The sequence below is a fragment of the Gambusia affinis genome, linkage group LG21 (assembly GCF_019740435.1).
Source record: "Gambusia affinis linkage group LG21, SWU_Gaff_1.0, whole genome shotgun sequence".
NCBI lineage: Eukaryota > Metazoa > Chordata > Actinopteri > Cyprinodontiformes > Poeciliidae > Gambusia > Gambusia affinis.
The window spans coordinates 7551545-7564226 of NC_057888.1; the positions used below are offsets into that span (position 1 = coordinate 7551545).

A 12682-nucleotide genomic window follows, 5' to 3' on the forward strand; every position below is an offset into this window, starting at 1 on the left:
TAAACTGAGATTTCAGTGAGTCTGGTAGATTTTTTTACAGGCAAATACAAGAAATACTTAAAGTGGACAAGCTTTAGTCAGACAGTCATGTTTTTGTAATTTTCCAGTCTTTCCTTTTTGCATGTTTTCTGGAGATCTCTAGTTCCTGAACAGGTTATGTGCTTAAATACTAAGAATAGAGGGTAAAAAAAAAAAGCAATTTTTCATAAATAAAGGAAAAGAAATTGGGATTAGTCATGCCTTTGCAACAGCCTGAAAACAAATTGCCTTCAGAAACATGTATTTTGCAAAGGGAGTTAATACCTACATAATTTTAACTTGATTCAAATTTCTGTCTTCAGGCTGTCCTGAAGTATAAGGTAACTTTGTAGGCTTGCGAGCACCAACAGAGAATACAGATGCATATTCGTAAAATACAATGCTAACTGAATTATTGAACTAAATAAAGCCTTTGACTGTATATTGTATAATCAAAAGATTGTCTTAATTCAGTATTTGAGATTAGCAAGAGAAAGCCATAAATTAAATCAGTTAATTCTACATTGAAGAAAATGTTTCAAGCATTTAATTAATGCTTAAATAAAATGCATGAATTAAATGCATTTAATTAATGCATCTGTTTTAATAAACCAATACATATTGGTTTATTAAAACATTTTAATAAACCAATATGAAATGATATTTGTGCATCATTTCTTACCCATCACTCCCATCAACTTTTTACTAATATGCATAAAAAGTATACACATACACTTATTGCGCATATAATTTTGACTTAGCCTCCTTGTGGAGGATGTCGATAGCTGTCAGTTGGGCAGGTAAATCTGGGGGGTTTATGTATCACAAAGTCTTAAAATATGTAACTCTGTCCATAGTAAATCTACATGATATACAGCTGAAGTGTTTGACTTGGAAGAGGCTTAGAAAATACAATTCTGCTTGGGGCGCCACACCCATAGATCTGTCACAGATTTTATGAAAATGTGTGAAAAAGCAAAAAAAAATCCAATGAGAAGTCTGAGAAACTGAAACCTATGAAATCTAAGTCACCATAGACTTTTTCACACAACTTTCGAACATAGTGAATTCACAACTATGGCATGAAGTTTTACATAAACGTTAGCTGAAATTAGTTGACATTCAAGGCCATGACAACATTAAAATGTAGGCACCAAAAATAATATTACTCTGTAACCCTGTGCACTCCTTAATATTAGCTAAAACTTGGGGTGAGAGGTTTTTTTACTCTCACAGTATGGGACAATGCTCCCCACAGAAAGAGTACAGCAAGTCCAAAACATCAGGCTCTTGAATTCTTCTATTAACAACTCGACCTTTCCCAGGCTGCACCACCACAACTTCACCATCAGATGGCAGCTCCACCAGTGGGTGCACTTTATTGTCTTTCATCTTAAAGTCTGCAACACCAATGCTGGGCAAGGTGCCGTTTCTCTCTGCCCATGTTTTGCTCTTCTCTGAAGCGTCCTTTGTCTCCTCATCACTGTCTTCAGTCTTGCTGCTCTTGCTTACAGTGCTCATTTCCTCCTGATACACCTCGGATTCGCTGGCATGTGGCAGGGAGAAGTAGGTACACTTTCCAGGCTGGGATTTGGTCTCGTCTTCTAACTCTGGCTTTGCACTGAACAGTGAATATGGAGTCTTCTCTATTGTGTCTTTATGTAATTCGTCCAGGTGAAATGTGTTTGTAAAGGCTTTGTTTATTCCAGCTGGGTCTGATATTGACTTTCTCATCGATGTGTTTTCTCTAAGGAGCCAACGTCCGTTATCAATAGGAACACTGTCTCCAGGCCCCACTTGTGCATTGAAAGCAATGCATTTTGTTGCTTCAGTGAAGATGTCCAGCGCAGTGGAGGAATTGAAGTAGGATAATTCAGACATTGCTTTGGATCTAGCTGCATGGAATGGTGAAAATATGTTTGAAGGTTCCCTCTTTGTCTGATCCGGCTCTGAAAGGGGTCTTTCACTGCCTTCCTCGGGTTCAAGGTCTTTTATGCCATAGAGCATTTCGATTGCCCTCCTCACATAGCCTTTTGAGATGGATTTCCGTGCTGAGTCATCTTCAGCGCCTGACAGGTCGCTGGAGGTCTGAGACTGATAACCTCCACTGCCTGAGGTCTCTCCTCTTTGCTCTGATAAGTTGGGACTCAGGAAGCCACTCTGTTGGATGTCTTTGTCACTCCTTGCTAAAAACATTTCCCTGATGGATCTGACTCTACTTCCCTCAGGTTCTGTGGTTATAACGCCGCTTGAGTCGTAGCTGAAAGATAACGATGACTGAGGAGCCGATCGGGTGCAGAGAGCCAACTCGGATATGGTTGACTCAGATGGAAAATCTTCTGACTCTGGAGGGGATTTTCTTTGAGAGAAACGTCTGATTGTGGAACTTTTTGGTGCAAGGTGTGATTTCTGGGCTTCAGCCACCTGCTTTTCTAGAAGAGTCACTCGCTCTGCAACAGATTGGGTTGTGACTTCTTCAGACTGCTGTTTAGGACTTTCCACAACTGCCTCATCATTTGACTCTTCCAGCTGTGCTCTCAGTGGAATTTCCTGATTTTGTGCATAGCTTTCCTTAAATTTTTCTTCTTTACTTGCTTGTTCCTCCTCAAAACTGCAGTCTTTTTCATAGTAGCTTAAATTTTCTTCAACTAAGCTTCTCTTTTGCTTATCTTCATCATTTGGCTGCACTTCATCCACATGCTCTTCAAAGTTGCTGTCATCATTGCCACTGTCATCAACATTAAATCTAAAAATCTTTTCTAAACTTTCAGATATTATCAAACTGCTGTCCTCGTTTTTCCTGCATACATCAGAATTTTCTAATAGATCAATCGAGCCTCCTTCAGGAGAACTTTCCCGTTCTGGCTCCTCGGTATACGGGGCCTCATCTTCTGAGCTAACCTGATCTTCCTCCGGCTCCTCTGTCAAAGCCTCCAACTCTCTAACTTTTTTTGTTTGTTCTACAAACTTAGGAAGGGGTTCCTCCTCCTCTTCCTCATTGTCAGATAAACTTTCTTCAATAATAACCTGCAGTTTTTTACAATCAACTTCAGGCTGCTCTTCCTCTGAACATGTTTCTTCTACATCTGAGCTTCCTATACTGTCATCGGTACTTAAACTCAATCCCATACTGTACATTTGGCCTTGTAACACCATACTTTTAGTCTCTGTTGAATCTTCCTCTTGCAGTTTTTCACCACCTGTGTTTAATATTGCCTTACCCCCTTTTACATCAACTTCTACATAATAGTTTGAGCTTGGCTGCTTCTCCACAGGCAGATTACCAAGGTTATAACTTGCACTGACCTCTTGTTTTATCCCTGGATGTGTAACTTCTGCTTTCTTTTCTGGACCTTGCTCACAATAATCTTGATTACCACTTGGTATCATCTGAGTTTTCTCATCTGGAGCCAATTTAGCCTTCTGGGTTAATTCTGTCTCTAAGTTTTTCTTACTTTGTGTTAGTTGCCTACAATCCATGTAAAGCTCTTGTTTCACAGGTTTTGTCTCACTGCACACATCTCCACTAATTTTTGCCCTTTTTTGTGTTGATTTCTCACTCAGATATGCCTGCTGGTGCTGCCCATGCTTTTCCAGATTACCTTTGCCTGCTACATACTTACATGGCTGTAAGTTTGGAGATGTGCAAATATACTTTGCTTGTGGGATATTTTTGGTGTTAGAAACAGAATTTGACCAATCTTGGCACCCATTTTCCTCAGTTGCTTGACCTAATGGTTTGTATGTTGCTGCTTCGGAAAGCACAGCAGTTCTGTCCATTTCTGGTTGTTTGGGCTGGTTAATGTTAGTTATTATTTGAACAGTAGACCTCACATCAGCATTTTGTTTGTCATCTAGAGCAATACAGTCTTCGTTTGAGATGTTTTGTGTATCTTCATGATTGCTTTGGTCTGCCAACAGCCTTGGTGTGGCAGAAGGCATACTTCCTCCATGCCCACCATCATCTTTTGCACCTTCTGAAAGGGAAACCAACTCTTCCTTTAGCTTCTGAGGAATGTCTAGGTTTTCAATAATCTCATTAATAACTGTTTCTCCAATGCCACAGTCTAGTTCAGGAACTGTTACAGTCCCAAGTCCAGTTTCTGAAGTGTTAGGTGTTACGCTGCATGTTTTGGATCTGTCGCCAAGTTCCTGGAAACCCCTCCAGCTTTGTAGAAGCTGCGTTGAAGCTGATTGTTGCAAATCTGATAGACTTGTTCTCAGTCTTTGGGAGTCCTCGATGTTGGCAATTTCTTTGAGAGAATCAATCATTTTTAATGCCTCTGCACAGCTGACGTTGTTTGCGTTTAGCTCTTTCATATTCAGGTTCGTCAAGCCTTCCTTCAAGGTCATAACAGCCAGAAAAGCAAGAAGAACTTTAGATGAGGAGCCAAATGTTGAGGCCACATGAGAGGAAAAGTCAGGCAAGCTGTTGGACTTTTCCAAACAGGATGGACGTTTATTCTTGGTAATTTGCCTTATTGATTTTATTGAGTAGCAGATGTTCTCAAGGACTGGCTTCATGTTTGACTCTGATATCACACATATATCTTGATTTCCTCCTGCGACCTTAACGTCATCACTGTTATCAGCTTCCATCTGTGCTGTTTGGTGGATTTCTACTTGGGATGATGTTTTCTTTGGTTTTCTTTTGTGTGGTTCTGAAGGGCTGTACAAAGAGAGGTTTCTTGGAAGCGGCTTTTTGCTGAGTTTTTGCCTACCAGGTGATGAGACCATATCTAGAGATTTAGAGCATGGGGAAGTTCTCTGGAGTTCTTTTGTTACATCATGTTTTCTCTCTGTTAATGGGCTAGCATTGGGTGTTTCAGGTTTTTGTGGTCCTTTATTTGAAAGAACTTGTCTATCCAGGAGACGTCTAGTCATTGGTGATAGTTTTGGAGAGGTATTTTGAAATTCAGAGGACTTCTTGTTGTGGAACTTCCTCTCTGGAGATGGACTGCTTTTTAATTTTGCTCTTTTTATCAAACTCTTAGGTGATTGTGTCTCCATTTTTGTTTTGGGAAATGGAATATTCCCCACAGCAGATGTTTCACTTGATACAATACTGGAAGAAGACATTCTTCCATCAGAGGTTAAGCTAAGTGGAGACACAGAAGTACAAAAGGATGGAGTACCCACCTCTAAGACTGGTTGCTTGGTCTCCTCTGATGTGACTTCAACCTTTTGTGTTGTCGTTGTTGAACAGATTTCATTTCCAGTAGTGCTGATGGGAGTGGATATTGCCCTGCTCTCTTCATTCCCATTGTTATGTGAAGCATATTTATCCACGGTGTTCTTTCTGAGAAACATTTGTTTTTCCAGAGAGCGATTACTGACCAATGGAGCTCTTTTAATGGATGGTGTTCTGGATAATTCTGCTCCCTGTTGATTCTTGCTCTGAGAAGATGATTTTTCCAATGTGGTATCATCTGGTGATTTGACCTTGTCAGAAGTAGAACTACTACTTTGTGAATAATTATGTGATCTTTGACTGCTCATAGGGCTGCTGGTTGTAAATATTGCATCATTTGTGAAATCATCTGCATTCAGTATATCAGGCGGCGGTGGTGGTAGCTCCATGGAAAGTGTATCAGTAAGTGTGGCTATGTCTTCCTCTGTCTCAGTTCTCAGTGGAAGTATTTCAGAGCATATCCCATTTAGGAGAGGCATAGCTTGTGTATCTTTCTGGCTTAAGCTGTTGTAGTTTTCTCTATTTGCATGTACTGTACAGTTGTCCGAATTTTTTGGCCTAACTCTGGTTTTCTCTTCTGCGGGCGTTGATTTGTTTTCGAAAGACTGTACTCTAAGCTTGACTGAAGGGGAGGTCACATTTTCTGGTGAAGAGAGTTCTAAGATTTTGCTTGTTTCTGATGTTTCCTCTGAAAATGTTCCTACCTTTTTCTGTGTTTGCAGAGCAGAAAACCCTCCTGCTATTTGACTTTCTTTGTCTTGGTTTGATGATGGGTTTGAATGGGCCTTTTCAAGCCAATTCTCTACATACTCTTTAGCAGTAGAACTGGAGGGGTAAAATGATTGCAATGGCACATCTTTATTAATATACAAGTACTCATTTTTACTCAGTTCTCTTTGTGGATGACTTGTTTCAGTTTGTGTGTTAAACATTTGCTTGTTCTTTTCTTTCAAAGACAACTGAAAATTTAAATTTTTAGCATTTGGCTTTGGTAAGTTGTTCCAGGTTGGTGTCACTCTCCTTTTTATGTTTTTTGTTGTCTTTGTTTTAGCTCCATAAATTTTCTTGATGAAGACAGCGCTTGAGAAAGGTTTCACTTTTTTATGTTTTTCAGCTGCTTTTGTTGAACTCTTCTTTTGTCTCTTACCTGGTGTCATAACCAGCCTGACATGTTTCCCGACCAGTTTAGGTTTTGAGAAAACCCTCAGATCTTTCCTAACCTCTTTTTCAACGGGCTTGTTGTGACTCTTTGTAAATTGCTGGATTGTTTCTGTTTTTGCTCGTTGGACTCCACCAGCTTTTTGAGAGGCCAGGTGTAAATCTGATGTTACAGACCTACTGTCAGTTCTGTATGTACTAACTGGCTTAAAGGCTGGTGAAGGTGAAGGTTCAAATTCATCACTGGAGCAAAGCTGCCTAGTTTCTGAGGTAGCTCCAGATGCAGACATACCACAAACACCAACATTTGCAAGAAAATTGTCATGACATGTCTGTTGTTCATATATGTGCAAGACTGCTTCAGTAACTTCCTCTCCGCTGGATTCAGTCTGCATAATTTCAGTGGATTTGAATGCAGAAATATCTCTGCTGTTGACGTCCTCAGAGCCATGTCGTCTTGGTTTGGGAACTGGTTTTGTCCTGTTCTGATTCTCCATGTAGAACTGCTCTGTTATTGTCCTGTTCTCTGTCTCTTCTCTGAAAATATAAGAACCAGTCTTTCCTTCTCCAATCTCATCCACAGTTACAGATTTAATGCTCTCCACAGAAGCTCGGAGTTTGCTTATTTTCTTGCACCCTGGGGTGGGGGCTCTTCTTGATAATGGCAAAGACCCATTGTGGTCTTTATCCTCATCCTCGTCCTGAAAAGTGTCACTGACAACTCCATTTCCAAGTGACGGTGGATCATCGTCATTGCCGTCTGTGGTTCTGTCCTTAAAAACAATGTCTGTGGAAGTGGCAGAAGTTTGGGAATGATTTGAGCAAATCTCCTGCTCTGGATCTGGCAAACATGCCACATCAGCCTGATCTGCAACAACTGAACGTGTCAGGGTGGTCGTCCAGTGAACAGTTTCCTCTTCTTTAATCGTCAGTCGCACCTTCATCTCCACCGTCATGCTGCCATCCTGATTCACCCGAAAGGACTTCTCGATGTTGTCATCATTGGGCAGAACGCTGTCCTGCCCTTCATCACAATTCCCGTTGCTGAGACAGGTGTCCTCCTCCGTCTTTGCCAAAGACTCCAGTATTCGATCTGAACCCGACTCAATGGAGTTAATTGGTAGGTCACAGGAGCTCTCGCCAACACTGTTGTGAATCTGATGGACGATGTATCTCTCAGACGACGCAGAGAAATTTCTAGACTTTGAAGAAAATGAAGGTGTCATTTTTTTGGCTTTTCAGAGAGTCCAGAAGATCCAAAAAGGGTTTTAAATAGATGGAAAATAAAAAATAAAAATGCCAGACGTTTCCAGAGAAGCATGAAGGAAAAGAAAAGAATAAGAGAAGTTAGACGGACTGAATGGCTGCTCCTAAAGAACATTAGCCAGCAAACCTGTGCATGTAGGTCATCTGCAGCATTACATGCAATATTATCACCTCAGCACTTTCTCAAGCTTTATCCCTTGAGGGATGACAGATTACTGCAGCACTTATACGCCATGCTAATACAAAGCTAGCAAACACACTTCTTTAAAATACATCTACAATTGTTCTCCTAAATGAAGAAATAAACCAACTTCTTTTTTACTTACAGACTGATGTCTTTTGTCTTTTATAAGCCCTTTGCTTGGTAGGTCTCCTTGTTGGACTTTGAGATTTAGCTGCACCATACACTGCAGGCCTGAAAGGCTCCCTGCCTACAGCCACCACACTTCCAGAGCACAAAATCAAACCTGGAAGACCATCAATCTGAAGCAGATAGAAAATAAATATTTAATCACTTTGAAGCAGTCCATCTCTAACTATTCCATGTTATAAATCTTTCTTAAACATTTATTCATTCTTTGAACTCAACCTCTGCAAAACAATCTTCTGTTTCTTCATGGGACTTTTGAGGTAGCATTTAGGAAATCCATCAAGACTTGGACATAAATGAGAACCAGTATTTAACAGTTCTCCAGAATTCCCACGTCTTTCAACTTTTTTTTTTTTTTTTTTTTTTTTTTTTTACATTTTGTCATGTTACAACCACAAACTTTAGTTTTTATAGGGAATTGATGTGCTAAATGAACACAAAGTAGTGCAGATTTATGAAGTAGAATGAAAGTGCATTTCAAAATTTTCTGATAGAAGTCTTCTGCAACCGCTAACATTTCTTTTAGGATTGTCCTGTATTTAGCTCCATCTACCTTCCCAACAATTCTGACCAGATTCCCTGTTGCTAGTAGCTCATGGCTGCTCCTCCAGCTCTTACTGCCCAACCTATCATTGCTAGATTGCTGCGAGACATGACTATTCTTTCCATTTTAAGATGCTGGCTATAACTGTGGTCAGTGAAATGTAATCAACTAATTAGGGGGTTCTTGAAAATGATTTGTTGCAAATCTCAGTACAATACATTGAAGTTTGTAGCATGACACAATGTGAAAAGGTTTAAGGAGTATTAATGCTTCTGCAAGGTGCTGGAGGTATTAGATGAGCTGACAAAGAAGCTTTTCACTTTTTCACCTCGTGTGACTGTCACTTCATGCCAGGTTTAAGTTCATGGTAGTACTGTAAGGGTCAGTATTTGCACAAAAGGAATGACTGTGTGTGGTATTGACAGGAAACTCTTACCCGTCGTCCATCCGGAGTGTGTAGTTTGCTCACATGGAACTGCATCAACTCTGAGATGTGTCCCAGGATAGACTCATAATTTGGTGTAGTCTTCTTGTGTAGCACCACAACATGCCTGTTGGAGGGCTCTCCGTTGCGGAAAACCACAAGTTTTTTGGGTGTACGAATTACCCCTATGCCATCTCTGTGGATGTTTTTTCTGCCTGGGAATAACCTTGCTGTCCTGTGGCGAGAACTAACAGGTCTCGCATGGTACCAAGGTGGTAGCCTCCTCCGGGCCAGGGCCAGGTCAATGGGCTTGACTTTCCTGGTGTCGGAACAGATGTATGATTTCCCATCCTCCAGCTCGTCTAGAGCATTGATGCCATGAATCCCTCGAGGAGTCGTGATGTTCCGTACTCCAAATGGCAGGGGAACCTTCTTGGAAAGACTGTCCAGAAGCGCATCGAAAGTTTTAAAGGTCCGGTTGTTGATGACCACTCGAAGGCCACTGAACTGAGGATCCCCACTTTTGTAGAAGCAGACCCGCTTTGACAAGATGGTGTTGGTGACGCTTGGGTGGTGCGAAGTGTCAAAGGTGTGCCCACTCCCTGATGTCTGGTCAGGAAGTGTCCTCCGAAGCCCAGTTTCATTCATCTTCTCTGGTTGACTGCAAATGAAGATTTAAGAAGACATTTAGAAAAGAACAGGATTTTCTACCTTTGTGTTTTATGCACTTATTGTCTACTTTACTCAGTGCACTGTATTACTAGTGCCAGGTTGGACCTCTTTTACCTTCAGAATTTTCTTCATTATTTGTGACATGGATTCAACACAGAGGCAGTATCACATCTGGATTTTGTGTAAATTGCATGGGTTATCTTGAATTGATATCTGGAGATGGTTTAGGCAATTGGAGAACAGTGAACTCCTCTGAAGTTGGAGAGGATTTAACCTTAGGGGGCAATAAATGCTGGAAGTTACCAACCTGTTATGGGGTCATAAAGGGACACACATTGTCAACAACAACACAAATAGGTTGAGGTGTTAAATTGGCTACTTTACAAAGAAGCCAAAAATAAGAAAATATCCTCCACAAAATTGAACCAACATCTGGAATACTGAACCACTGAAACCAGACTGGATGGATATGATTGTATCATCTGAATGTTTCAGCTGAGATCAAGACTTATTAGACCAGGCAACATTTTTATAATCTGTTATTTTTCAATTTTGGCAAGCTTCAATAAATTGTAGTCTTGGTTTCATACTCTAACTGATACTATGCCATTTGAGGTGCTCTTCTTAGTACTTGGGCAACTGTTGCCTTTCCGTCATTTCGTACCACTCAGGTCCATTTTCACCTGACCTCTGACATCAGTAAGGTGTTAAGTCCACACAGTTGGTGCTAACTGGATACATTTTTGTTCCCTCACCATTTTCTGTAAACCTGAGAGATATTTGTGAGTGAAAATCCCAGAAAATCAGCAGATTCTGAAGTAATCAGAGAAGCATGGCAGTAACAACTATGCCACGTTCAAAGGCACTAACATTTCTTTGCTTCACTGTCCTAATCCTCGGTTTTCAAATTTCCTTCAATGCAACAAGATGCCTAGTTTAATTGAGTTGTATTTGTGTTAACTAGTAATTGAACAAGTACAACCTTGAAACCACAACAGGAAAAGCTGCAGAGTTATTCAAGTTTACAGTGAATTTGATTAGACAGTATAGATTTTTGTTTTACCTAATAAAAGCAAGAGGTTAAATGTTTTTTTCTCTTGACTTTGGTTTATTTGAAGACATTAAATAAATGAATATAGTAAAATGAACAGGAGTCCTCATCTAGTCTTGCTTTTCATGTTCCAAGATGCTTTAAACTTTTTAAATTATTGATTTGACTATAGACAAGTTTAAGCGAACAATACACATTACTCCTCATTTAAGAGGCCTGTTTTTTGGTATTTCCCTCTTTCAATAGTGGCTAAATGAATGTCATGTCAGAAGGTCACTGATATGACAGCTGTTCTTTAATTAAAAACCTTTGTTTCTTATTCCTCCACTGAAGAAATTCAATTGCATTTTAGCACATAGAGTTTTGCTGTTTTAAGAGTTTGTAAACATGTTTGTTAGGGGCTTTGCTAAGGTTGTGTTTGAGGCAACATAAACAGTTATTGTAAACACCTGATTAACCTCTTGCCAAGCATATGTTGTTTACTTTGTCAGGTTGTGGTCATCAGCTAACATGACCTACCTTCTCCTAAACTAGCCAGAAAAATACATTGATGCACTTATTTGCTTCTAAAGAGCAGAAAAACCTTTTGTTACCCTTTTCATAGACATTTTTTATTCAATTATTTCATCCTAAATTTTAAATAATTTTGTCATTTTTTTAAAAAACATTCTTTATGTACAAAACCACATGATTAGAGTAAAATTAGCAGTAGATCGTTTCATCTATCTTTTCTAAATGTCAGTATTTTCAAGCACTTAGAGTAAAACCTGTGCTTGTCTGATACCTGCAACACTCAAAGTACAAAGCAGTAAATACGTAAAAAAAAACTGAACTTGCAAACAAATGGAAGCAAAAATAAACCAACTCACCTTTATTAAGTTCCAAATATTTTTAAAAGATCCATGGATTCTCATTGCGTGCTCCACTGCACGACTGTTGCTGAGCTAACTGACAGTAGGAGTTTATTCCAGGAGACACCATCATTGGCAATTTGCTTAATCTTTGCTCAGAGGTAATCTTCGCTGCAGGTGCAAAGCTTGGAAATCCTCTTTGGGAAGGTGTGTCACACCTTATGGAGCTATCATAGGAGGCCCAAGAACTGGTCCAAAAACCACTGAGATAAATTGAATGTTTTATTTTTAAATCGATTTTGTTTAGAAAGAACATTAGTAGTGGTGAGCAAAAATCTTCCAAAATTATTACCAAAGACTGAAATTGTTTAAACATAATTTTTTTGTGTTTTTGTGTGTATTTGTATATATTTTCTAAACAGCTTTGCTGTTTTAAATTGCGGAATAAAATAATGTGAGCAAGGTTTTCTGGATGACAGATGGTAAGTTAGTGTAAAATACGAGCAGGTCTCTAATCTCATTAAGGACCTCTTTCCAGAATAGGGATTAAAGTGTTTTCGATTCTCAGGACCCTTACAGAGGAGCGCTTGTTTTCAACATGTAAGTGTGAGATGTTAAATTAAATTTATGGCTGTAATGAAATCCAAAAAGTACTACACTTTTTATGGATATTTTTGTCCTTTTTTATAATTATGTCTTGCAGTTTATGGAAACCTATTATTATTTTTCTCCAAAAGTTACAATATTACTAGACCAATAAAAACACTACAGTTTTTGATGTGTCTTGAACAACATTTTCATCCATACCTTTTCCTTCCACTAAACTTTCCATTAAGACAATTGTGTACAACTCTCGATAAATAACCAGCTTCTTTTTAATTGCATAATTGCATTATGTATTCTTCCATCCATGTAAAATGTGTTAATTATTGTCTCATTGAAGAAAATCAATAGAAAAATAAGATTTGCAACAGCTTTTATTATGTGATAGCCATTTCATGGCTATTGCTAAGTTTGCTTGTATGTCTAGCTGGCCCTAACTAAAGCTTTTTCAACATAGTGGATGTGAGATGGGGACACTATTCAGACGGCTAAGAAGTACGTTCTCATAATAGCAAATACAGGCTTTTATTGTCC

General features: G+C 39.3%; 1 protein-coding gene across 1 annotated transcript; it reads right to left on the reverse strand.

Moving 5' to 3' along the window:
- Window positions 1–1248: 1248 nt before the first annotated feature.
- LOC122824659 (oxygen-regulated protein 1) lies at window positions 1249–9619 on the reverse strand. Its single transcript, XM_044105520.1, has 4 exons — window positions 8984–9619; window positions 7960–8116; window positions 6805–7601; window positions 1249–2295 (listed from the first exon to the last, which is right to left on the reverse strand). The coding sequence occupies exons 1-4, from the start codon at window positions 9617–9619 to the stop codon at window positions 1249–1251; spliced, it is 2637 nt and encodes an 878-aa protein (XP_043961455.1).
- Window positions 9620–12682: the final 3063 nt, after the last annotated feature.

Excerpts from the sequence above, each read along its gene's own strand:
- LOC122824659 (XM_044105520.1), bottom strand. The coding sequence starts at position 9,619 with ATGAATGAAACTGGGCTTCGGAGGACACTTCCTGACCAGACATCAGGG. Across the intron at positions 7,602-7,959 it reads AAGACAAAAGACATCAGTCT|CCAAAAAAATGACACCTTCA; the intron begins GTAAGTAAAAAA and ends CTCTCTGAAAAG. Across the intron at positions 2,296-6,804 it reads GACGACATGGCTCTGAGGAC|TCATCGTTATCTTTCAGCTA; the intron begins GTCAACAGCAGA and ends TCGGCTCCTCAG.